Source organism: Misgurnus anguillicaudatus, chromosome 15 (genome assembly GCF_027580225.2).
Source record: "Misgurnus anguillicaudatus chromosome 15, ASM2758022v2, whole genome shotgun sequence".
Taxonomy (NCBI): domain Eukaryota; kingdom Metazoa; phylum Chordata; class Actinopteri; order Cypriniformes; family Cobitidae; genus Misgurnus; species Misgurnus anguillicaudatus.
The window spans coordinates 33,001,841-33,028,683 of NC_073351.2; the positions used below are offsets into that span (position 1 = coordinate 33,001,841).

The following is a 26,843-nucleotide window of genomic DNA, read 5'->3' on the forward strand; positions in this document are numbered from 1 at the left end:
AAATGTTTTTAGTATTTTTGTCTTGTTTTCAGTAAAAAAATATCTAAAAATTCTTAAATTAAGATGCTTTTTCTTGATGAGCAAAACTACCCAAGAAAAAAAGTCTAGTTTTTAGACCAAAAATTTCAAATTTAAGTGATTTTGTGAATAAAACAAGCAAAAAATCTGCCAATGGGGTAAGAAAAAAAATCTTGAACCTTTGTCTTAAACACTAAATTCAAGAAAAATTTGCTTACCCCATTGGCAGATTTTTTTGCTTGTTTTATGCACAAAATCACTTAAAATTTATATTTTTGCTCTAAAAACTAAACTTATTTTCTTGGGTCGTTTTTTCATCAAGAAAAAGCATCTTAATTTAAGAAGTTTTAGATATTTTTACTGAAAACAAGACAAAAATACTCAAGACATTTTTTTTTCTTGAAAATAATTTTTTTTGTAGTGTGCCATCAGTTGTGGTCTTGAAATAAAATTCCGAGTCCTCTTTGTCTGAGACCGAGACGAGACAGAGTAAAAATGCGGTCGATTCCAAGACGAGACCAAGACCTTTAAAAAGTGGTCTTGAGAACTACAACACTACTGTCCCTGATAACAATTAATATCAACCATATGCTTTAGATATCAGGAACTAATGGATATTTCATCATTCAAAAGGAAAAGCGATCAAAGCTTGACATTCCTGATGTGTAACCTGATACGGGAGTGAAACTGTGCAGTTTCCCATTTAAAGTAACAATCCCAGATCTTTATCTAAACACACTTTTCTGGTATCAGCACTTGGATCATTTGTCAGACATTAATGGAGTTATAAAGATGGTAAAATCTGATTTAGGTAAAAGCCACGTGTTCGTGAATACACCTGAACTAACGTTAACAGCTGGTCATGAAAGTCTCACTACACAGTAGTACACATACCGTCCTCTACTCATAAACTAATGTCTGACAAGACAACACATATGTCATATTTGCACGATATATCGGAAATAAATCCATAAGCATGCTAAAAAAAGATACAGTATAAGTACCGTCACAAGTACTAAATGTACGATGTAAAATTGAACATCTAACTGTCCATAAGTGTGTTTATCAAACCGTGAGATCAGACATCGTCTACGACTACGTAACTGTTATCACAGCATCTTCCGATAAGTTTTAAACACATAATCAATAAACTTACCAGAAAAGTTAGCTGAACGTCTCTTTAGCTGTGCTGAATGTTGAACGCTTTGTGTAAAATATTAAAACAGGCGAGACTTTGCGGATACTTTGCTTCCTAAAGTTGCTCCCACACCCACAAGAACGCTAGCGAGTGCACGAGCGGCTATGCTGTGACGCTACACTTCCCGTGCAGAACTGCCAATCCTACTATGGGCAAGGCATAGCTGATGAATATTAATGAAGTCGTGGGACGTTATCGTAATCTCAAAGTAACGAAATTATTATTATTATGAATCCTACTGTCAAATCTGTAAACCAATCAGTTCGGACTTTTCGGCAATCGTCACGCTGCATTGCTAATATTTATTAACTTGCACCTAATAAATATTTCGCATTTCTCCTTCTGTACATGTTGAATATTAAATGATGGGGTTTGATAACTGCGGCGTTTTGTGCATTAGTAAGAATAACTTGTATGAGTAGTTTAAAATAATGTAAAAAGTTGTATAGATTAGTTATAGGTTTTTAATACTCAAATAGGTTTTCAGTGTGTTTGTAGCGCCATCGCGTGGAGCTTATTGATATAGCAACGGTAGACTGTTATTAGGACGCATTTTGTTTATTTTTTTTACAAAATAACTTACAAAAACAATATTGGTGTGCATCTTGAGACAAAATAATGGCATTATTTTCAAACATGCATTTTAGTCTGGGACTATAACCCTGTCCGGGAAACCGTCACTTGAAGTCCAGTTTTAGTGATTATTAATGTATAAATCTGCATAACAAATCTATATCACGGTCTCCTCCCAATGTTTATTTACACTTTTTGTATTTGTACTTGGATTTTAAAGTGCTTAGATAAGAGATGAGTTCCTTGGGAGGAATATTCTCTATATAAATATATGTATATATATACACATTTATAAAAAAGGGGATTTATAGAATTAAAATACATAATACACGCACACAACTTGTTTTGGCACTCATAGCAGACTAGAATCATATTTTATTATTTGCAATACGGCAATTTGTAAATAACTACCATTCAACTTTGGACACATGTTTCTCACGCTATGTGTTAACAGTCTCTGGTTTGGTTGCTCATGCCGTGTGGTCTTGTGTGGTAGTTTCCGGTTTCTGTTCGTCTGGTTCGGGTTTGAGGTCTTGAACTGGTTCAGTTGGAGGCTTTTTGAGCTCAAACATAGGTTTGTACACGTAGACACCTCCCACCACCCCGACGAGGGTCGCAAACGCGATCTGATGAAAAGGAATTCTTCTGAACATGATCTTATCTTCTGACACAACCCATTAGAGTAAAACAAAACATCCAACTTGAACGCCTGTAAAAGAGTCATCAATGAAGTTCATGAGATTAAACAAACAATCTAAAGCATTGTGTATTGAATTGTGTGCAAAGTATAATAGAGATGTTGTATACTTGTTATGTACTGTGTGTGTTAGGCGGTGTTTTCAATTCGAGATTTATCAATAAGCTTTTTGGGGGCTGCTAACACATTATTAAAGTTTAATTTGCATACTCACCCTGATATTTTCACAAGTAATTTTAATAAATCCTTTATGTGACAGCTGTTTTTATGCTGTCAATCCACATGGAGGCAAGGACGAACGATCAACTACGGCAACTCACTTAGACCAAAACAGGCGCACATTACGCGTTTACAGTTTATTTCCACATATTCTATAAAGCGACATCTGTACTTATTATTATAAATCACAAAATGAATAAATGTGAAACAGACAACACGAACAGTGCATCAATATTTATATAAAAAGTGTTACTTTTAATTTGTACTCGTGACGTCACGACCCAAACCCGGAAGTTGATGTAGTTTTTACGTTGAAAGTGCAAACATCTCTATAAATACGCTCGGAAATGGATTTAAACAATCTGCATGAAAATGCTGCACATTGAAACGGTTGTGAGCTTCGTATGGAGAGATGGAGAAGATTCGCGAGCGCTTCAAACAGAGCAGATCTTCCTCATGTGAGAAAGTAAAGCTGAGGAAGAGGAGCTCAGTTCTGTACAGCACAGATGACATCCAAGCAAACACACACGGTCAGATACTCAACACACTCCAATAGATTATAACAACACAAAACCCTTTAAATACACAAAGTGACACAAACTAGCTGTTTGTAGTAGTTACACAATAAAGAGTTCAGTTTGGTGTGCTGTGCTGTAATACATTACATTTAGAAAGTAAAACTTTACTGAAAGTGTTTGCAATGCAAACTTATGAAATTCACCCTATTAGAATCTGAATGTGAAAAGATTTATTATGCTTAAACACATAAATTGTTTTTTTTTTGACAGTACACATACAAATACACTAATATATAATATAATAATATAATAATAACAAAAGTTAAAGAATATATATATATATATATATATATATATATATATATATATATATATATATATATATATATATATATATTAGTTGGAAAGAAAAATCACTGTTTTAACTAACTTTGAAATAACTAGGGCTGCACATTTCATTATCAATTAGTTGATCTGTGACATCACATGCTCCTGCACCAAGATGTTTCACTATTTAAAAGCTGCAGAAGCTTTTTTTAATTTAAACTTAAAATATCACTATATTAATATTTACTATATTAGTAAAACTTAATGTGTGGCCTTTGCACTTTTAGAAGTTCACTTCTACATGTGATGCAAATGCTGCCGTACTTTAGGGTTTTATTAAGCTATAATAAGAGGAAAGTCTAATTGATTAGATATTTAGGTTTATATCCGATTACCAGTAGTCGATTAATCGCAAAATAATCGTCAGATTAATCGATAATGAAAATAATGGTTGATTGCAGCCCTAAATAATTATTATATTATTATCTAAGACATTGACAATCCCTATGATTTCTGCAGGATGTGTTGGAGTCGGTATCATAGTTTTCACGGTTGGGTTTCGCTTACTCAACTGTCTTTTGGTCCAGACCAGCTTTGTACCAGATGAGTACTGGCAGTCCCTTGAGATTTCCCATCGAATGGTCTTCAAATATCCTTGTTTATGCTGTTTCTTGCAAATTCTGCTTTATATAAATTGTTTGAATGTCATTTATTTTTAAAAACACATTCACTGTATAAATCTGAGAATGAACTCTTTAACTGGTCTGTTACTTATGGCTATGAGACTTGGGAATGGAAGACGGGGATCCGCGGATACTCTTATCCTCTTGTGTTTGCTCTGATGTATAAATTCCTGCATCTGATCAATTACGACACAGTTCAACTCTTGGTAAGACTTACATTACAATATCAGTATGAACGTTATTTAAGGCTTACAAATTAGCTGCCATCTGCAACCAATTTTGAAGGCTATTTATATCATACAAGTGATATATAATTGCAGGCAGAGGTGTATAATACTTAAGTATTTTAGTTACATTTTTCAAGCATCTATGCTTTATCACAGTGTTTGTCTTGGGAAAAAAAATCCTTTTCTTTACTAAAAAATTTTCACTACATTCTAAAGCATAGAATCATACTGGTGTCCAAAGTCATTGTTTCTTCTGATTCTTGCCAAACTTGAGGGCACAATGGGATCTCATATGCCAAATACTTAAATGTAATAAAAACAAGTTACATTAAATAGAATTGACTGTAGGTGATCTGTCGCTTCCCTTCTTGGTCCCTGTCTGAGCAGGTGTTCGTGCCTCGTGTTTTCCAAGCATTGCTGTCGGCGTGTGCCGATGTTACACTGTACCGTCTGATTCTGCAGTGGGACACTCCTGATGTCGCCAAATGGACAGTAAGACAGTGCTGTAACCCAGAGTCTGTCTGTTAACATTAACATTAACAAATGATACAGTAGCTTAAACGTATGATATTTATTAAAAACACACTCTTACTTTGTGTTGTGTTGGTTTCTCTTTTAAGTTTTTTTGTCAGCTGTGTTCATGGTTTACTTGGTTCTGCTGTACTCGGACTCTGACCAACACCATGGAAACGGTTCTGACCACGCTGGCTCTTTGCTTTTACCCTTTACCAGGCTCCAAAATGCACAGCAGGTTGATAATTCAGTGTCTGGGCTACACAGAAGTGCTGTGATCTGTAAATGTTTCTCACCGCTGGCTGTTTCTGCTTTCTTCTCAATAGCTGGAAGTATTTATCTCTGGTGTCGCTGGCTGTTGTTGTCCGGCCCACGGCTCTGATCGTATGGATTCCTCTGCTGTTCTGTCATCTGTGTTGGGAACAGAACAAACTGAAATTTATCGCACTGCAGTGCCTACCCATCGCGTAAATCTTCACATTACTGCATTTGTGATATTATTCAAGAGGATGTGACATGGGTTTTTTTGTGTTTATGAATGTTTCTGTAACTTTGCAGGGCCTTTACATTGGGGATCTCTACTTTGATTGACTCTTTCTTCTATGGAAAGGTATTTCTTATTTAAACACTTTCTTATTATATAAATTTTTTTGAGGTGATGATGATGAGTAACCCAAATGTTCTTGAAGGTTTCGAGAAATAGCTCTTCCTTCTCTCATTTAAAACATGAATTCACAGGAAGTGTTGTCTTTACTGAAGTGTATAATGTAGTCTACTATATATCCAAAATTCCTTTAGGGAAGTCGTGCCACTAGGCGACCATGTTTGCATTTCAGTCATTCAAGACTAAAGTCTGATCTACTTGAATGGGGAAAGACAGATATCTCTAAAATCACAATTAAACAACTTATTTCCAATCAACAATTAAACCTGACATCAACCGTACCATTACTTTTATGTCTTAAAGGGATAGTTCACCCAATAATGCACTTTCTTAGTGTTTTTGTCTTGTTTTCAGTAAACATATCTAAAAATTCTTAAATTAAGATGCTTTTTCTTGATAAGCAAAAAGACCCAAGAAAATAAGTCTAGTTTTTAGACTTAAAATATCAAATTTAAGTGATTTTGTGCATAAAACGATAAAAAAAATCTGCTAATGGGGTAAGCAAAAAAATCTTGAACATTTTTCTTAAACACTAAATTCAAGAAAAATTTCAGAAAAAATGGCTTACCCCTTTGGCAGATTTTTTTGCTTGTTTTATGCACAAAATCACTTAAATTTGATATTTTTGGTCTAAAAACTAGACTTATTTTCTTGTGTCGTTTTGCTCATCAAGAAAAACCATCTTAATTTAAGAATTTTTAGATATTTTTACTAAAAACAAGACAAAAATATAAAAAAAATTTCTTGAAAATAATTTTTTGCTCTTGTTTCCTGCTTGATTACAAATGAAGAGTTTCGTTGCAAAACGAGATAAATCCATTTTTTAACATTTTTGTCACAACATATTTATTATTATGTTATCATGTTATTATTTTGTTTTATGGTGCTACTTAGCTGTATTTCTTAAGTTAAAACCAACTGCAGTTGAATTGAAATTAATTGGAATGCACAACCAAAAAACAAGATTTCTGAACAATTAAAAAAAATGGTGGTTATCTCGTTTTGCAACGAAACTCTTCAAATATCTCACAGCAAATCAAATAAATTTATACAGGTTTGTAACAACTTGAGGGTGAGTAAATGATGACATCCTTTTCATTGTTGGGTAAACTATCCCTTTAAGCTGAAATTGCCCTAAAACACCTTTTTAGTTACACCTAACAAGACTCAAGCCCCTCAGACAGGGTTTACATGGGTCCTTGAAATCCTTGAAAGTTTGTGAAACTGGGGGAAATAATTCAAGGCCCTGGGAAGTTTTTGAAAATATACATACATAAATACAGGTCATTAAAAGTGCTTGAATCTATTTTATGCAAGAAGTTTTCTGGAAAAAAATCCATATTATTCCCTGTTTAGTGTAGGATAATATCATAAAATATCTAGCCTTTTAAGGACACATGCTAAACTATTCGCTTTAAATGCTTATATCTTCTGTATGCGAATGTTGATTCATACCAAAATGCTTTTTTGCATAATTGTGTTTGACACATGAAAATGTCTCGGGTTACGTATGTAACTGTTGTTCCCTGAGAAGGGAACGAGACGCTGAGTCTCCCTTGCCATACTTCCTGCGTTCCTGTAACGCCGTCTTTGGCAATATTTCAGATAGCGATATACTTCCTGGCTCCCGCCTCTCCCTGTCTTTGTCGTTAAGCCTCACCATTGATTGAATTTGATATTCACATTCAGACACACTTACCCCTGGAGGCGTCCCCAAAGTGTCACCGCAGTGACACAGTGCGAGTTCCCTTGAAAGGGAACTGTAACAATGTATCTTAAAAGGTAACACAATGTAACCTTGCTCTCGCTTAAAATGTGTCCCCACATTTAGTGCTTGAATTTGAGGGTATTGGACCTGGAAAGTCCTTGAAAGGTCCTTGAATTTGAAGTTAACTAAGGTGGGGGAACCCTGCCTAGAGAATTGTCAGTCTTTATCGATTGATGATTGGTTCTTTTAACTAAAAAGCTGTCTTTCGTAACCAGAACGGGCATATTGAGCATCGCATTTCTTCCCATTCATAGTAATAGCAGTTAACAAACTTGTTATCTCATAAACACATTGTGATGTTTCTCTCTTTCTCCAGTGGACTTTCGTTCAGTGGAATTTCCTAAAGTTGAATGTACTGCAGAACGTAGCAGAAGTTTATGGTACTCATCCGTGGCATTGGTACGTCAGTCAGGGTCTGCTGGTTGTGATCGGTCCTCATCTGCCTTTCTTCATACACGGATGCTCACTGAGTACCAAAAAACACAGAATCCTCCTGATAACCATCATATGGACTACAGTGATATACAGGTACGCCGTAATGTCCTGTGTTTTTCAAAGTTCAAGACACATATTATAGCATCATTACTGTGGTACTTGCTTTTTCCAAAATAATCAAGAATATATTTTTAATGTCCTGTTTACTCTCCTTTAAATAATTGTTTTGCAGTTTGCTCGCACATAAGGAGTTCCGCTTCATTTATCCGCTGTTGCCATTCTGTGTTATTTTTTGTGGTAAGTATTTTGTAGTCTAAATATTTGGGTATTTGTGTAGATTGTGAGAATATGTATACTCTTTTATCAACAGGCATGTCTTTAGCGAAGCTTCAGACGTGGAGGAAACCTGCCGCTGTTGTCTTGCTGGTGTCGAATCTGATTCCTGCACTATATACGGGTTTGATTCACCAGCGTGGGACTTTAGATGTTATGAGTGACCTACAGCGTCTGTGTGACTTTAACAGCTCTCAGACAAAACCTGATGTTCTCGTCCTAATGCCGTGTCACTCCACACCCCTCTACAGGTAATGTTTAACCTGAGATAGGTCGAAAACTACTGAAACTAAACTGAAAAAAATGACTTTCTTACGAAGTATTTTTGTCTTGTTTTTCGTACAAATATCTAAAAATTAAGATTTCTTGATGAGCAAAATTACCTAAAAAAAATTATTTTTATACAAAAAAACAAAATTTAAGCAAATTTGTGCTTAAAACATCTAAAAATCTTCCAGTGGGGTAAGAAAAAAATCTTGAAAAAAGTTAACTTTTTCTTAAATAATTAATTGAAGATAAATGCAAGAACATTTGCTTACCCCATTGGCAGAAGTTTAGTTTTTAGACAAAAAATATTTTTTAAGGTCATTTTGTTCATCAAGTAAATACATCTTGATTTAAGAATTTTAACAAGACAAAAATACTAATTAAGAAAGTCATGCGATTAATCACATACAAAATAAAAGTTTGTGTTTGCATATTTTATGTGTGTGTACTATGTATATATAAATATGAACACATGCATGTATAATTTTAAGAAAAAATTAGTGCTGGGCAAAGATTAATCACGATTAATCGCATACAAAATAAAAGCGATTTTTGGCATAATATATGAGTATGTGCTGTGTGTAATTATTATGTATAAATAAACACACACACATTCACGTATGTATTTAAGAAACATTTACATGTTTATATATATTCATTTATATTTTTATATATTCTATATTAAATATACATTTAAAAAAATGTATATATAAGTAAAACAATTCTGAAATGAATATATGAATGTGTGTGTCGTTAAATATACATAATAATTAGACACAGTACACGCACATATATTATGCCAAAAATCACTTTTATTTTGTATGCGATTATTCACGATTAATCTTTGCCCAGCACTAGAAAAAATATATATTTTATATATTTATATGTAATATAAATGATACATAAATATACAAATGTATATACACATTTAAACATTTCTTAAATATATACATGCATGTGTGTGCATTTATCTATACAAAGTTATTATACACAGTTCACACACAAATATGATGTAAACAAAAACCTTTATTCTGCTATAGATTAATTGTGATTAATTGTTATGCATCCCTAAATATATATAAACACACACGTAAATGTTTTTTCATATATATTTTTTTATGTTTGTGTATTTATATAAACGTTTATTTTGTATGCGATTAATCGCGATTAATCATTTGACCACCCTAGCGGAAACATTTGGCAAAGATACAATTTCATTCATTGGTGCTGGTGATGATGATCAGAGGGAATCGTGGTGTTGCCATCTGGTATAGTGCCACCATGTGAACATTTGGAGTTCAGGAGCTTTTATAATGGATGGAAAACAATTGGAATGTAGTAGTCACCCCTCCAAAAACATTCCTGGTTGGTGTTTGTGTTTTCCAGTCACCTACACTGTCCTCTCAAACTGCGTTTTCTGGAGTGTCCACCGGATCTGACTGGAAACAAACATTATGTGGATGAAGCTGATATGTTCTTCGATGACCCTGTGCACTGGTTGAAATCTTTCTCCTCTCAGCAGATGTTACCCACTCATCTAGTGATGTTCGACACGTTAGAGAAGGTGAATCTTGCAGACATTAACAATAAACTGTAATCAAATCACATTTATCTCTATTTTGAAGAATGGATTTCATTGTTAAAATATTAATTGTACAGTAAGTGTATTTCTACTACAGACGACTTCTCCGGATTCAAAGGTTAAAGGGATAGTTCTGTCTTTGTTTGCTCTTCAGAACCCAAACACAGATTTATTTTTTTTTAGAAAGTGTTGTTTTGGGTTTTCTCTTCAAGCTTTGAATGAGCCCAAAAGTGTTAAAGAGGACATATCATGAAAATCTGACTTTTTCTATGTTTAAGTGCTATAATTTGGTCCCCAGTGCTTCTATCAACCTAAAAATATGAAAAAGATCAACCCAGTAAATTAATTTTGGTAAACCATTCTGCAAGCATGTGAAAAAATAGCTAATTGAAATTTGGCTCCCCTTGTGATGTCAGAAAAGGATAATACCACCTCTTAATCTGCACTATCCAACCACGGCACTGCTATTTAGTGCAAAGATCAGCTCATTTGCATTTAAAACGACACATCCAAAAACGAAACATTTATGCTCACACCTACAAAGTGGCAATTTTAATATGCTATAATAAATACGCTATATGATATTTTAAGCTAAAACTTCACATACATACTCTGGGAACACCAAAGATTTTTTGACATCTTTTGAAATATCCCCTTTAAACAAATTTAAGCTTCTGGTTATTATGGGAGTGGATGGTGACAGAGAAAGCCCAAAACAACAATTTAAAAATCTGTTTCATATGAGACATTTGTGGTTCATATGACATGTCATTGTGAACATAAATGTTAAACATGAAACATTCTTGTGTTACAGTAGTAGTCATATTTCTTCAATGTTCAAGGACTGATTTGCTTGATTCTTCTCCTTTCAGGAGATCTCTACGTTTCTATTGGAAAACAGATATGCCAAACAAGCCGAAATATTTCACACTCATTTTCCTGAAGGTCGAGTGGGAGAAAACATCTTCATTTACGTCAGAGGACCTGAAATAAGCACTGACTAGTTTTTCTCTTTATTTTATTGTTTGGAAAATTAGAGATACTGTATATAAATCATTTAGATTTTGTCTCACACTGTCTATTTTATTTTAAAGCAACACACAAATTCACAGTTGAGGACAATCATTTATGAAGCAATGCAAGAGTTTTATTCTAGAAAAGAAGTGCAAGTTTAAGAGGTTAAGTGCATTGAAGTTAATTTACATTTGCATCTTATAGCAGTTTCCAAACAAACGCTTACGGGAATGTTACTTAGCCAATGACAACATAGGAAAGAAAAAAGAGCGAAAGTGATTTCACTAACAATTGCAGATTTAAACAAACAAACAAATCCTCTTTTAATGTGCGTTTTCAAATAAAACAGTGGTGACACATACAGTAGCAGCCGATAGATTACAAGAGACCACACCAAAGCCCTGTTATCCTTATAACAATGAGCACTTTTTAATTGTACTATATGTTGTATTATAGGTATGTCATGTCATTATAATCCCGAATGTCAAACTCACTGTGAATTATTTTTTGGTCCTATCATAACTTAAGTTTTTCTCATATGTTTTCTTGTATAATCTTACTGGTTAAATGTATTTGGTGTTCAAATTCAGGTTTTGGATAATAAACAGTAAATTTGGTAAAAAATAAAGTACATTTTTCTTTATATTTTAAATATTCCTTCGACACACTTAAAACTGGGGGGATATCTCTTCCTATAAAATAATAATAATACATTTTAAAGTGCAGTTTGGATGCTCAGATTTAGAAACAGCCATCACTATAGTGCAGAAAGAGCTAAAAAAAAAAAAAGTCAGCATGAGAACATTTACATTGTGCAAAACATGAAAGAAAAATGAACCTAAAGTTTTCTATAGCTTCTCTACAGCAAAAACGATTGCCAATTTGATGCATTCTCTAATATTTTGGATCGAAGGGCATCGGCCCCAGCTCTATTTTAACATCTGCAAACTGTCGGCTGGGATCACGTGCTGACTGTATCCATTTCTTCATTTTCTCCGGACGGGGTCGGGGCTTCTGGTGTTTCTTCTGTTGCCTATGGCAGTGACGCCATGTCTTTCCCTTTGACCCCGGCCTTTCAAAGGGTCGACTGCAAATTTACAAATAGGAGATTGTTTAAGGTTTACCGTAAAGCCTCATGCGTGTTCATGCTTGTCAACATGCGACGCTACTGATTCTCAGACCTACAGACAAAAACAAACACTGTTACAAACATGAAACGATTAAAAGTCAGCTTGCATCAAAAACAGCCTATTAGGGGTCAAAACATGCATGATTCATCAGTGCATATTAATCTTTTAAACTTCTTCGACATCACCCTCTTTATTTTTTACCTTGTATAACATGAGTATTAGGGCTGGACAATATTGACGAACAATGCGATGTGCAATAACTTGCCAAGTGTTGCGATAATGCTTTAAGTTTGTAAAATCAATTTGAACATAATTTTTTTTTTTAAACTGAACATATATAACAAACACACGTTTCACCAGTGTGGCCAACCTCACGACTTTATCGCTACATTTAGCGACTTTCCAGACCCCTTTTAGCGACTTTTTTTTTACAAAAAGCACCTAGCAACTTTTTGGATGACCCATAGCTTAAAATCTGCATGTATTACGTGTGGCCTGAAGTAAGATTGCTGGTTAACACGTACATTAAGAAGTAGTTTTAATGGGTTACGTCATGCTCAGTCACGGTTTCATACTTGTATCGTTGTCTAACAATAGAAGTAGAAAATATACAAATGAGAAAACCTTTTTTTATGCATTCAATTGTATTAAAAAGTAATTTGTGAAAATGCTAAATGCTGATATGCTAAATGCACAATGATGTAATCTAGTGACATTTAGCGACTTTCTAGAGATTAAAATTTTACATCACGGTAATAGTGAACAAAATCACCACGGTTATCAATATTATCATGGTTATGTAAAAAAAATGTTAGAAATGTAAAAAAATAGAAAATTCATTAATAATAATTAATCAATGATAACAAAATTACAGTTTGTACGCTCTGCACTTCTAGGATTTTACAACATAATCATTTGAAACTATTGTTATTTATGGGTATCGGTAGATGTCATTCTAAGCGATCGAAAACCTTATCGGCACAGAAATGTTGAATCGCTTTTATATCCACATGTGCGATACTTCTGTTATTTTAATATATTATTATGCAGCCCTAATAAGTAAAGAAACCTACATTTACAGCAGGTAAACTAATGTTAATTCAGGTCATGTTAGCAGTTGTCGATATCAAATAAAACTTTCTTTTCACTTGACTCACATTAGCAGTGTTTAATGATGATAAATATCCAAGTGAAACAGCAGATGTAAAACTTCTACCGTATCACGCTTCAATTCATCCACATAACTTTAATAGTTCTTACTTTTCTCCCATACGGCAAAAAAAAAAATCAATTTCTTTGGCCAAAAATATGTTTTAAATATATGCTAAATACATTTTGTAGAAAGTAAAGCTTAATTTGAAATTTGAATATATAATTATATAAAATTATATGATTTTATTATAAAATTATATAGTATATTTTTGCAGTTGGAAATATATAAAATTTTTATCTTTTCAAACCTGTTATGTTTACAGAATAATGCTAATAATGGTCAATAATATATTGATGAAAAATACATTTTGTAAACATATTTCAAAATATAGGTAAATAATGTATTTAAAATTATATTTAAAAATATTTGTTTGCTGTATGGCCTATAACATGAGCACATTTGTCTGATAATCAGGCTCAAAAATCTTAAATTCACTTTTAAAGGATGCTCCTTGAAGTTTGGTAAATGCTTAAAGGATTAGTCCATTTTCTTAAATTAAAAAAAATCCAGATAATTTACTCACCACCATGTCATCCAAAATGTTGATGTCTTTCTTTGTTCAGTCAAGAAGAAATTATGTTTTTTGGGGAGAACATTCAGGGATTTTTCTCATTTTGATGGACTTTAATGGACCCCAACACTTAACAGAATGCAGTTTAAAATTGCAGTTATAAAAGACTCTAAACGATCCCAAACGAGGCATAGGGGTCTTGTCTAGCGAAACGACCATCATTTTTGGCAAGAAAAATAAAAAGATTTCACTTTTGAACCACAACTTCTCGTCTTCCTCTGGCCGTGTGGCGCACCAGCGCGATCTCACATAATACGTCATCACGTCAAGAGGTCACGGATGACGTATGTAAAACTACGCCCCAGTGTTTACAAGTGTGTTGAAAGAGGACCGTTCGGATGTTGTTGTGTGTGGAATGATAGTAATTAATGTCTTTGTGTCAGCTTATTGTTTAAAATGGTCCGCAAATGTGCGTTTCATATATGTAACACGTGACCTTTCGTCACTACGCAATTATGTGAGGTCACGCTGGCGCATCAAAGGACCGGAGGAAGAAGAGAAGCCGTGGTTTAAAAGTGCATTTTTTTATTGCCAAAAATGACAATCGTTTCACGATAAAACCCTTATGCCTCGTTTGAGATCATTTATAGTCCTCTAAAACTGCAATTTTAAACCGCATTAAAACCGCCAAGTGTTGGGGTCCACCAAAGCCCACCAAAATGAGAAAAATCCCGGAATGTCTTCCTCAAAAAACACACCTTCCTCTCAGCTGAACAGGGAGGGACATCAACATTTTGGGTGGCGTGGTGGTGAGTAAATTATCTGGATTTTTTTTTAAATTGACTAATCCTTTAAAATCTATTTTTATGTCCTAATGTTTTTTTGTGATTCACAAATGTGTTAAAATGGCTTGCCAGTGCAGTTTGTGTTTATAATTTTCCCAACTACTGATTTCCCAGATAAAATTGCACAAAACCGCTCACCTCGGTCCAAAGTATTTTAAGTATGTATCTCCAAATATGTGCCTGTAGATGTAGTCATCTAGATCTTCAAAGACATCATCGTCAATACTGTGATATTCATCTATTTCCTCAAGATAATCCTCAACTCCGCTAACAAAGTCTGTGAACAGCATCTGGTCGTGGATGAAGACGCCGTTGTGAAAGAAATTATCGATGAAGCTTTTTAGTTCTCTCCAGTGATGGAAATGACCGACCTCTTTCTGCAGGTAGCTTCGTAGAAGTTCATCAAACTCATCGGCGCGGATGGGATCCATTGCCTTATTAAATAAACTCATAGACTCTTGATAAGCACAATCAAATACACCAGAACATCCTTTGGGTGGAGTTTTCTGACCCGTAGTGCTTTGCGCTTTCTGAGTGCCGGGTTTACGCGTATTGCGATCGGTGTGGACATCGGTATACACGGTGGATTTACGAGGATGTCGATGTAAAGGTTTCTGAGGTTGCCAGTGAATGTCGTCTTCAAATGTGTTGCTTTGTTCTTGCCGAAATGTTTGACGTTCGGTATTGGCATTTTTTCTTTCCTGGGACCTCTTTTCGTGGTTGAAGACTCTGGTGGCGGAGTCTTTGATGTGCCTGAACGTGGATTTTACAGAATCTGAAAACTTCCGGAGATTTTCCTTCACCGCTTCTTTGGCTTTCTTGATCTGCTCTTTATGATGGTGCACAAACTCTTTGGTGGAATTCTTGACGGCGTCAAGCGTTTCCTTCACCTTTCCCATCATCCCATCCTTTGGGATCTTGGTCTTCACATCTCGGTCACCTTTGGCTCTCTCCTCCTTCGACTCCACGTAAAGTCTCTCCCAAAGATCGGAGCGCTGCTGCTCGAACTTCAGCTTGTTCTCCAGCTCCAAGAGTCGGGCTTGCAGTTTTTCCGTCTCCGCCTCATCATCTTTCTGACTCATTTCTTCAAGTTCCTCTTTCAGTTTTTCCATAACCTTTCGTTCTTTATCCAGTTCTTTGCGTAGCACCTGAGCCTCGGCCATCAGCGCCTCTCTCTGGTTCATGAAGCTACGCACCTTCTGTTTCTCCTCCTGCAGGTGACCCTTCAGTCGCTGGTTTTCAGACAGGATTGAATCCGTTCCCTCTCCTTTCTCCTCCAGTTCTCTCACCTGTGCACGCAGGTACTTCAGCTCCTCCTGCAGGGCCGAGAAGGATGCCTCCTCTCGATCGAGACTGATTTTGAGGTTCTGGTTTTCCGTTGTCAGGTCTTTGTGCTGGGACTCCATTTCACGCTTGACTTGCATCAGTTTCTCGTACAGATCCTGTCGTTGGGCCTGTTTAATACAGAAAATTAAGCTGTTACATGTGCTCATCTTACACAAACCATTTCTTAAAGGGACACTCCATATTTTTGAACATATGCTCACCCCTAGAGTTAAACATTTGATTTTTACCGTTTTGGAATCCATTCAGCCGATCTCCAGGTCTGGTGGTACCACTTTTAGCATAGCTTAGCATAATCCATTGAATCTGATTAGACCATTAGCATCGCGCTCAAAAATAATCAAAGAGTTTCGATATTTTTCCTATTTAAAACTTGACTCTTCTGTAGAAAAAATAAAAGTTGTGATTTTCTAGGCCGATATGGCTAGGACTATACTCTCATTCAGGCGTAATAATCAAGAGTTTGCTGCTGTAACATGACTGCAGCAGGCGTAGTGATATTACACACTGCCCGAAAATAGTCCCCTGCTATTGAAAGTTACCAAGGGGACTGTTTTCGGGCAGTGCATAATATCACTACGCCTGCTGCAGTCATGTTACAGCAGCAAAGTCCTTGATTATTACGCCAGAATGCATTCGTTAAAAATTAGCAAATAAAATATTTCAAAACAATATTTAATGTTCCTTACATTACTTGGGTGATTCTCACGAAACCATTGAAACACCATGGCACTAATGATTTTAGCTTTAAAATGTGTAATATAGTAACATTAAAAAGCATCAGAATTAACACAATACTGTGTTCTAGCTTGCACAATGTGTGATTTCAACATAAGAATTTATAATTGTAAATTTTATCTCATTTTCTGCTGAAATTCTCATTACCACAATGTGTCCGGCTGTGTTTGAACATGCGTTATGTTGTAATTTAATCAAATTAACACAAAAATATTAAGAAAAAAAATAAATGGATGTTTTGCTAGACTACTAAAATATTTAATGAATAGTCATGTATAATAATAATGAAGAAAAATTAGGAAAATGATGTGTCCATGCCTGATGTTCTCATCCTCCGCAACACTTTTTGAGAACAGTTTAAGCACACATACAGAATTTTAATAAAGTTTGATTTTGAGTGACCAAGCACATGGACCAGTTACTTCAAGATGGCTACCAGGTAAGATCCTTTTTTTAAAGTTAATTTGAAATATTGTCTTGTCAGAATGCTTACACGACATTTTGATTATCATTACCGCAACAGATGCTTATTAAATGTTCATTTAATTAATAGAAGCATACTACTTTGATTTTAAATGCATGTGCAGAATCTCCAAATTATGTTCTTTCAGGTTTGTCATGTCATTTTGAAAATATGTCAGTGTTGATGTTTTCTGACTGTTGCGGTAATGAGATTTGTTAGAACAAATTTTTTAAATTATGTTACAAAAAGTGTTAAATGATAAGTAAAAGTTTTTAAATTAATGTTCCCATTTACTCAAGACTTTGTTTTTCAATGTCTGGTGGGAAAAAAAGTAAATTTAAGCAATTTTTACATTTTCATGCTTGACATTTTTAAAACCGAGTTTTCGTGAGAATCACCCACTTATGAGGTAAATAGCCGTGTAATAAGTGGGATAATGTACACTCAGCAGGTTGTTATCATGAAATAACCCCCTTTAAAGTGATCTTGTACATTATCCTTTACTTGGGCATAAAAATGGGAATAATATTGGCCCTTTAAGTCAGATAATCTACCTGTAGGTCATCCTGTGTGGCTCTGAGATGCTGGTTTTCTTTAGATATTTTATCCATGATGCTTGTGAGACTCAACACCATCTCCTGCTTCTCCTCCAGATCTTCTTTTAGATCCTCAACCACTTCCTAAACACAGAGATAAAAATCAATGCTGCTGCAAAACTACACAGCAAAAAAATCTGTGCATGTCATTCAGAAGAGTTTAGAGTTTGGTTTACACCGTAACTAATGTCTGGTCCTAAACAGTGTATTTTATAAAAACTTTAAACATCATACACAAACAATAAACTAATCATTAAACTACCAAAGATTTCACCAACTAACTTTTACTGTTTTGTATGGAGGACCACAAGAGTCATGCAAAATGCAATAAAGAACTTCAATATTTAATAACTACCTGGACAACAAAAATAGCAATTAACAGACCCGTTCAAAAATTCATTAATTAATCTATAAATAAATAGACAAAGTTACAAAAAAATCATTATGTAACATTTTATTATAAAAATAATGTAGAAATGAAATATTAATCCATTAATAAATAGTTCAAATTAATATAACAATTTACAAAAACAACATAAAACACTCAATAAGTTCATAATTTTAAATTGCATATTCTTAATTAAATAATGGAATTTCAAAATGTATTTCAAAAAGCGATTTAAAAAGATAAAATCTGCGCATGACGTACAATCAGAGCCAATAAGCGAGCTAGTTACATCCACCTGGCCATAGCTAATTTGCATTTCTCATTTGACCATTTGCAAGGACCCAAAGAGTCACGGAAAAGCTAAATAGAGAGGCTAAAACGAAAAGCAAATTAAAAAAATTACTTTAGATTTTCACAAATTTCATCAGCGAGAGCATGATAACCAGACAAGACATGTTTGACAAGAAAACTGCTTTAGATTCAAGCATGCTTTTGAACGTCTGCATAATGTTGAACACCTTTAATTCATGATGCCATCTGATGTTGTTTGATATTTTTGAAATGCTTTCTTCTTCAATGCTCTTTCAAACAGGAATAAACTGCGACAGACCTTATTGACAACATCCGGCTCTCTCTTACACGGCACTTCCAGTTCACTGGGATGAATCTTCTCCACAGTCCTCTGCCTTTCCTGAATCTGTACCGTACCTGAAACACACACATGCACATTCACATGTAAATTTGTAGTCTGCAAACCCACAAATAATACTTAACAATAAATTAGAAAGATTACAACCATCACATGCAATGATCAACATTTGTACCCAAAGGTGCATCATGGATTTTAAAAGTCCCTGATATTTTCAGGTTTTCCACTATCATGTGATACATCACTGTACTACGATAGGATTTTTCCACTTTTATAAAAAATCCAGATGGTTCGCTCACCCCCCGTGTCATCCAGGATTTTTGTCTTTTTTGTTCAGGCGAGAAGAAATTAATTTTTTGAGGAAAACATTCCAGGATACAGTTTACAGTTTCAATGCAGTTTTACTTTTTCTCCGCCATTGACACGTTATCTCGTCAATTAAGAAATAAAAACATTTGCATGAGAAAACGTGTTCCTGATAAGTTTGTATGGTAATGTGTAATACCGCATTTACCCAATTTATAAAAAAACGGAAGCAAAAAATTTACTAATTTTTGACTCTGTGTATGTTTTGGTAATCGTTCTGAATCTAATTTCTAACAAAATTCCTTGACAAAAATGCAATTATTTCACCTTTTTGCTAAAAATGTGTATTGTTTTAAGAAAAATACCCATATTTAAGAGTTTATAAGCAGTGAAAAAAATATTTAGATAGGATGAAACGTTTTTCCCTGTTTGGTTTGTTTGTTTATTGTTTGTTTGAAAGCAGAGGGTCAGTTCTTTCATTTGATAGATTTGTATGTTTATATATTTTTAGAAGAAACTTTTATGGGAAGGCATTTTGTGAAACTTTTGTGAAAATCACAAAAAATGCTGGCGTGCAACTTTTCAAAAAAAGGCTGGCGGGGAATGAGTTAAAATTACAGTTTTAATGCAGCTTCAAAGGGCTCTAAACGATCCCATAAGTCGTAAGGGTCTTATCTAGTGAAACGATCATTTCAAGCTGCACTGAAACTGTAAACTGTTACTGTCCACTATATCAAAGGACTTCATTTCTTCTCGACTGACCAGGGAAGGACATAGACATCTTGGATGACATGGGGGTGAGTAAATTATCAGATTTTTTTTATGAAAGTGGAATATGCCTTTAAGTAGTTTTCTTTAACCGTGGTGATCTATTACACTTAAAACAGAAGGACGAAAGATGTGGATGTCTCACCGTAGAAGTGTCCGAAGCCCATGCTGATGGCGATGAGAAGAGCTAACAGGATACATTTGTTCAGAGTCCCGCTGACCTGACTGTGAGCTGCAGAACGAGGGTCTATATGTGCCTGAATCTCCTGATGTACACAGAGAGAAGTATTACAAAAGTCATTAAGTCATTACACTCATGTATGTGATTATATGAACCATGGCTGTAACACTTGTACCACTACCTAGTTAACCTGGTTAGAATAAATGATGTTTTGATTAAAAAGCATTTAATAATAAATAGCAACATGTTATATAGATTTCACTTAGAAATACATTTCATTAAAATGCTTCATGCATTTATCAATATTAGAAAGAGATCCTGAAGAATTGCGTTCATTTACAGTCTGATGTTTTCTAAATCATTATAAGCAGCACTAAGATGAATTATCAGATGAATTGTTGTTTATAGCACCTCCTCGTGTCTCCTGTGAGTCTCCTGCAGGTCTCCAGACTCTGAGCCTGTTGTGCCCCTCCGGACCCTGCGTCTTCTCACCACAGGACTGCTCTTCGTCTCCTCCTCTTCATCCTCACTGCTGCTGTTACTGATGTCTCGCTGCATGGGCTGATCCACGGGGAAAACTGTGTACGGACAAAAACACAAATCTATTGAATGCACAAATCGACAGACACATGCACATATACGCAATCCAGCCAATTGAAAATAACCTATGATGGAGGTCATTTCAGGTTTTACCAACTTCAACAAAACCACACACACACACACACACACACATATTGTGTCAGCCTCAAATGGCAATGCAAAGTTTATAAACACACAAGTATTTATAGTGCATACACGTCAAAAACATGCTTACAAACATGAAAACATCCTGAAGCACAGATAAACAGACCTTTTACATGCTTCTGATCTAAACAACCCCAATACATCAACCACAAGCTTGCATTTAAAAATCAAACATTTCTGTGAATGTCTTTTTATAATTTTTATTTCACAGTCAAATCGATATACTGTTCTAGTTATGGTTCTTCTTTAATATCAGGCAATGGCTTGTTTAACCTTTCACTAGGTTATATTACCAAGTCTGACTTCTAAAAATAGCACACCTCTCTCAACACAAGCCACACCATTTAAAATATGCACACAGCACATGGCAGGTTAAACTCACTTTACCCGTTTATAAGAAACTATTATTATTGTTGTTGTTTCAGCAGGCACTACTAATATGTTTACATTCCAGCCGGCACTTGACATTACAACACATTAGTATAACAGCACCCTTTACTGTAGGTCAGCCAAACACATCACTGTGGCTTTCAAACCACAAAGCGATAGGCTGACGGTTTCGTCAGCCGGTTTAATGTGGCTCAACCTATTTCTGCCACATCATCTAACACAAGCACACACACGACAACACGCAGTGCTTATCCTCAGAGCTTTATCATCATGTTCACACCCTCATATCAGAGCACCTGAGAGTGAGAGAGAGTCGTGCACATGACTCCCGTATTCCCACAGCGTCCTGGAAAATTTCCAACCACTCCTCCACCAACCTGCTGTCGCTCCAGGAGAGAGAGAAATATTGACTGTCAACATTACACGAGTAACACGTTAAAAAACTGTCTGGGTCTTAATTCTATGTCTCTGTAATCAAAAGAAATAAAATAAATTTGTTTTTAAATAAGGAAAACATGCTTTAGTACTAGGGCGGGTTTTTATAATCGATTAATCGGACGATTATTTTTTTCGATTAATCGGATAAAAACCTGAATATATACTAAATAGATCTAATCTAGATCTAGACTTTATAGCGCACAGCTCGCACTGAATGAAGCAGACGCATATCCGCTGTCCAAAACGATCGGGGGGCGGGAGCAGGTGATGTCACAGACCAAAAAATGAAATTTGTTACAACTATTTTCTTAATCGATTATTATCGATTAGTTGTTGCAGCCCTATTTAGGATAATTTAGATTTTGAGCTTTTGACATTATTAAAGTGCACTTTTTTAATTTCTAAAAAAAAACTATGTTATTTTGTGTATTTGGTATAACACCGTGTGGTGGTTTGTGGTTTAAAAACACATACATTAATAAAAAAAATTATTTTCCACATACCGTACATTTTTGTTGCTCCAGATATACTGTCTTCCTCAAACGCACAATTTTTTACAAAACTCATTGATTTGAAAGCGTTGTGTCCCTGATTGGCCAGCTAATCTGTACGTTGTGATTGGCCTGAATACCTCTGATGTCAGCCAGAAATGTGACGCTTCTTACCATGTTTGAAAGATTTGCGCACAATGCAATGCTAACAAGAGTCAACTTTAAGGCTGTGAGTCCGAAGCAGGAGGAATTATGATAATGTCGGTCTTGCCTACATCAACAAACCCAGAAAGTAAACTGTTGCCTACAATCCGTGTTTTTGTTGTAATCCAAGAAAAGAGATTTACGTTGGAGACGATAACTTGCGTTATCGTTTACTTTGGGGTTTGACCTTTTGCATATCATTAACATGTACTTATACACACACTTACACACCAAAGGAAATGTAAAAGCGTGAATCGGACGATAGGAGCTCTTTAAATGATAAAGAGTGCCTATTTGACAACAATCATCCAAAATAATTTGTAATTTTATACTCATTTTGAAGAAATGTGACCTGGACATTTCATCATGAGATTCACCAAAACACAAGGACACAATGGAAGGTATAAACACAGGGAATTCCAAGAATGTCTCTGCAAATTTCCAAAGCAATTTTCCAACTGGGAATTCCCCTATACCTAGCTTACAACCCATGTCAGACAGATGTGTCCGTTTTCCACTCACTTGTTTCGGCCTCCCTGAATGTATACTGGCTACTCGATGATGTTCCCAGAAAGAGCTCCTCACATCCCATTTTCTCTGCCTCCTTCACAACAGGCTCCACCCACGTTTCAATCTCCGCCTCCCGTGCATCAGCCAGGGTTATGATGTCAGAGTTCTCACTGGAGGAGCAAAGCATCACATGATCTGCTCCCGCCTGCAAAAAAACCCTTGCATTTATTACTGCCAGAACCTTTTGTGTATTCTCTCTGCCCGACATTAAGCAGATTTTCAGGTTATTCTCACCTCTCCAGTTGGTTCCGCCTCTAAAGTCGCCTCCTCTCTCAATGTGAGGTCCAGAGAAGACTCTCCCTGACTCTCCTTATCAGGTTCAGCTGAAAACAAGTTTAAATATTTCACTGTTGTGATTTTGTATGCGCATTTAAAAGGAATTGCATTTTCTTTTTAACACTATCTTAACCTGCCCATATTTGAAATGCATTTAGTTAAACTGCAATTAAAAGCTAATTAGTAAATGGCAAATTTCTGCAAACTTGTATATTCCAAAACAACAAAATAAAACTAGAAAATATACGAGGAGCTCAGATGCAAAGCCCTCTAAGTGCGTCTCATATGTTTTCTTTTAAATTAGCATTTTTTTATCAGACTCTTAATGGATTTTGCAAACAAAATGGTATTTCTGAATGACCCAAGGATGGGATTTAATGGATTTGAAGTGCAGTATTTGATAAACGTATAATACATGCCGAGAGCTTTCGGTTAACTCTTACCCCGCCAGCGTTGCCAGCCAGCACCAGCATTTTTACAAAAGTTTAATACCTTCCAGAAAATGTTCTTCTTTAAATATATAAACATACAATATATCAAATGAAAGAACAAACCCTCTGCTTTCAAACAAAAAAAAATTATCCTATCTTTATTTTTTTCTCTTTTTATCACCTCTAAAATATGGGTTTCTTAAAAAAAAAATGTCGAGCAAAACAATTTGATAATTGCATTTTTATAAAGGACTTTTGTTAGAAATCAGATCAAACATGATCAAAACATACAGTCGATTTATACTGTTTTTGAATCAGTGGATGCTTCAGTGTTTTATAAGTTGGGTAAGAGCGCCACCTAGTGGATAATAGCACTATATATGGATATATGAAGATATGGATTGGCATAACAATTCGTCATTGGCAGGGAAGCGTTCTCTTTTAATTGACTAAATAACTTGTCAAAGGTGGGGAAAGAGTAAATATAATTAACTCATTTTTATGTGTTTTATAAGTTGGGTAAGAGCGCCACCTAGTGGATATTAGTGGAGATATGATTGCTGTAAAAATTAGTCATTGGCAGGGAAGCGTTCTCCTTTAATTGACAAAATAACTTGTCAATGGCGGGGAAAGAGTAAATATAATTAACACATTTTTGACAAGGTGGTGTTTTCATCTGAGCTCTTTATATATACCGCAAAATATATCGTAACAGTCAATAAAAGTTACTCATTTCAAGAAACAGATTTTGGGTCGTACCGTCCACTGTGACCTCTTCCTCCTCACATTCCCCAGCATTATCAGGACCCAGTGGCTCAATGTCTGAACCCTACAAAATAAAGTAGCTTAATTATAAAAGTGAATGATATAATAAACAGCAACAAATGTATTGGCTTTTGATGATTAAACAATCAGTAATATCAACAAACAAAGCAGTATTATGATTAAAACATAGTTATATCCCCACATATTGTAATAAAGAACATTACAAACAATACAATTTACATAAAAAATTTGGTTTCACATATTTTTACATTGCTTAGGCTGCTGTGCACTGATACACAGAATTGTTGGGTGCATCGGTCACAGATGTGTTTTATCTTAAATACACCACAGCTATTAACCAATCACAATCAAGGACTGGAAGTAACAGTTTTATAATAATATTCAATATTTTATTAAAGTATAAGTCACCTCATTACTGATAACCGTCCATCCGCATGATGATTCTGTGTCACTGGAGCTTTCAGACATCTCTCAACCTGTTAGATCATAAAACAAACACAAATCAGTACATGAACACAACAAAACCACACACTATGTTATTATTAAAGTTAAATAAGACACTATTGACTATGCAAACAGTTATTCTCCATTAACAACCTTCACATTAGCGTTTATTATCGGATGGGAAAGACAGATTGACCCTGTGGCTGGTATATGATTTTTCTGCATTTGTAAAACTAATACAAACAGTTATACCAAAGTTACAAACATCTTACAAAATCTTTGAAAAACAAAATGATGAAATTATCATTTCACAGACAAAATACATGTTGGTTTCAGGCTTAAAACCTATTATGCAACACTGCAATGACATTACAACATTCTTTATCGTTACAGCTGGAGATTAAAGTTAATTTCACTCAAAAAATAAATAAAAGTATTAGATTTATGACTCATACCTAACTGTTGTTTTAAAAAACAGATGTGAGTCAAAACTTTCAGGAAGACCCTACAAAAATAACTTATGGTTATAAACCCACCAATAAAGCAAAAGCACCTAGCAAACCCTTTTACCACCAAAACCACCACTGACCCCAGAATCCAGTGCAAACTGCAAAGCATTTGCATGATGATGTTTTTATGTGATTGGTTGGTGCATAACACAGAAAACTGTTGTTGAGAGAGTTCTGACTGACATGGTTCAGCACATGCCAAAAGAATATTGTACAGTATTAGCATACTTTACATATTAAATCTTATTTCAAGTTTTCTGACACTCAAAACTCAGGCAGACGGTTGTGACGGACAGTCACGTAATCTTAATAAAGATGAATGTTTTATAATCATGCGTCAAAACACCATCAGTGTTTAAAACTCAAAATTGTAATCTCCCACATTGACAACTGTTGCAGATCAGAGACAATTTCATAACATTGACTCAATCTAACGCAACATAACGAGTCACTTATTTGTCATTGCTGCTACAGATAGATGATAGGTTCGATTGCTGTTCTTACCTGTTGAAAAAATAATAAACTGCGGCGAGAGAGAGAAAGTAAGTAAGTAATCACTCTCTGTGTTAATCCACCATTAAACGTCACACCTCTCCAACTGAGCCAAAACATCAACATCGCATCACAAATGAACGACAACACTGGAGACGAAGAGGAAAAGGGATTATGGGAATTGTAGTTTTACAAATGAGCATGTCAGCTTTGTAGTTGTTGTGTACGTCAACTCCACACACTACATTTCCCATGAAGTCATCAGAGCGCAAGGCTAACGTATCCTGTGAGTGACTCAGAAATTTTGAATTGTTTTTGTTTGTGAGTTTGTTTATTAAATTATCCTGTTTAACTGTCAAATACTTGAGCTTTATTGCTACGTATTTTATTTCTGTTAGTTGAAAGTGACAAAAAAATATGATATTTCGGGTTTATGTTTGTGCGCATGCGCAGGTAACACTGGCAGCCATTCATTGCCATAGAGACTTCAAAACTACAAACAAAAGTGTCTGATCGTCCGCTCGCTGTGAAACTGGTAAGATACATTATATATCTATATTTTTTATATATATATAAATTATAGTCTATATTTAGACCTAGAAAAGGCGTAAAAATAAATTTAGATGTTAAAATAAATTGTATAATTCTATTACAATGTAATCAAGCTGAGCAATAATAAATAATGCTTAAAATATTATAAATAATATAATGTAAGTACATTTAATGAGTAGTTAAAACTGAACTAATAGCAATATTGCCATTAAAAAAATAATAAAAATAATATATAACATTTATTTGATCTGAGAACAGTTTTACCAGGGTTTTTTTTAACATATTAATAGTAAAATACACTCATTAGTTCAGTTTTACAGGAACACTGTGTGTACATTTATATACTTT

General features: G+C 34.8%; 4 protein-coding genes across 7 annotated transcripts in view; 1 reads left to right on the forward strand and 3 right to left on the reverse strand.

Annotated features, from left to right (window-relative positions):
- Window positions 1–1,335, reverse strand: part of rab27a (RAB27A, member RAS oncogene family) — a 29,701-nt gene extending 28,366 nt beyond the window's left edge. The window contains exon 1 of the mRNA XM_055174588.2: window positions 1,175–1,335. The gene's annotated coding sequence lies outside the window, so the exon portion shown is untranslated. The remainder of the gene's footprint in view (window positions 1–1,174) is intronic.
- Window positions 1,336–1,803: 468 nt separating this feature from the next.
- Window positions 1,804–2,861, reverse strand: LOC129418857 (protein PIGBOS1). Its single transcript, XM_055173789.2, has 2 exons — window positions 2,701–2,861; window positions 1,804–2,498 (listed from the first exon to the last, which is right to left on the reverse strand). Exon 2 carries the CDS (start codon window positions 2,440–2,442, stop codon window positions 2,260–2,262), a length of 183 nt encoding a protein of 60 aa, XP_055029764.1. The 5' UTR covers window positions 2,443–2,498; window positions 2,701–2,861; the 3' UTR covers window positions 1,804–2,259.
- Window positions 2,862–2,975: 114 nt separating this feature from the next.
- On the forward strand, window positions 2,976–11,284 carry pigb (phosphatidylinositol glycan anchor biosynthesis, class B). The gene is made up of 12 exons (XM_055173787.2): window positions 2,976–3,235; window positions 4,070–4,199; window positions 4,322–4,439; window positions 4,848–4,952; window positions 5,081–5,211; window positions 5,300–5,440; window positions 5,532–5,583; window positions 7,722–7,933; window positions 8,073–8,137; window positions 8,211–8,424; window positions 9,827–10,004; window positions 10,895–11,284. Exons 1-12 carry the CDS (start codon window positions 3,118–3,120, stop codon window positions 11,024–11,026), a joined length of 1,596 nt encoding a protein of 531 aa, XP_055029762.2. The 5' UTR covers window positions 2,976–3,117; the 3' UTR covers window positions 11,027–11,284.
- Window positions 11,148–26,096, reverse strand: ccpg1 (cell cycle progression 1). 4 transcript variants are annotated; one of them, XM_055173784.2, is made up of 12 exons: window positions 25,956–26,096; window positions 24,907–24,974; window positions 24,472–24,541; window positions 23,240–23,328; window positions 22,958–23,150; window positions 21,599–21,682; window positions 20,580–20,746; window positions 20,133–20,253; window positions 18,875–18,972; window positions 17,835–17,960; window positions 14,874–16,189; window positions 11,148–12,123 (listed from the first exon to the last, which is right to left on the reverse strand). In XM_055173784.2, exons 2-12 carry the CDS (start codon window positions 24,964–24,966, stop codon window positions 11,931–11,933), a joined length of 2,517 nt encoding a protein of 838 aa, XP_055029759.2. In that variant the 5' UTR covers window positions 24,967–24,974; window positions 25,956–26,096; the 3' UTR covers window positions 11,148–11,930. The 4 variants fall into 4 exon arrangements, with proteins under 4 accessions (XP_055029759.2, XP_073709907.1, XP_055029760.2 ...); XM_073853806.1 differs by having other exon boundaries at window positions 21,599–21,690; window positions 22,957–23,150; XM_073853808.1 differs by having other exon boundaries at window positions 11,981–12,217; window positions 21,599–21,690; window positions 22,957–23,150.
- Window positions 26,097–26,843: the final 747 nt, after the last annotated feature.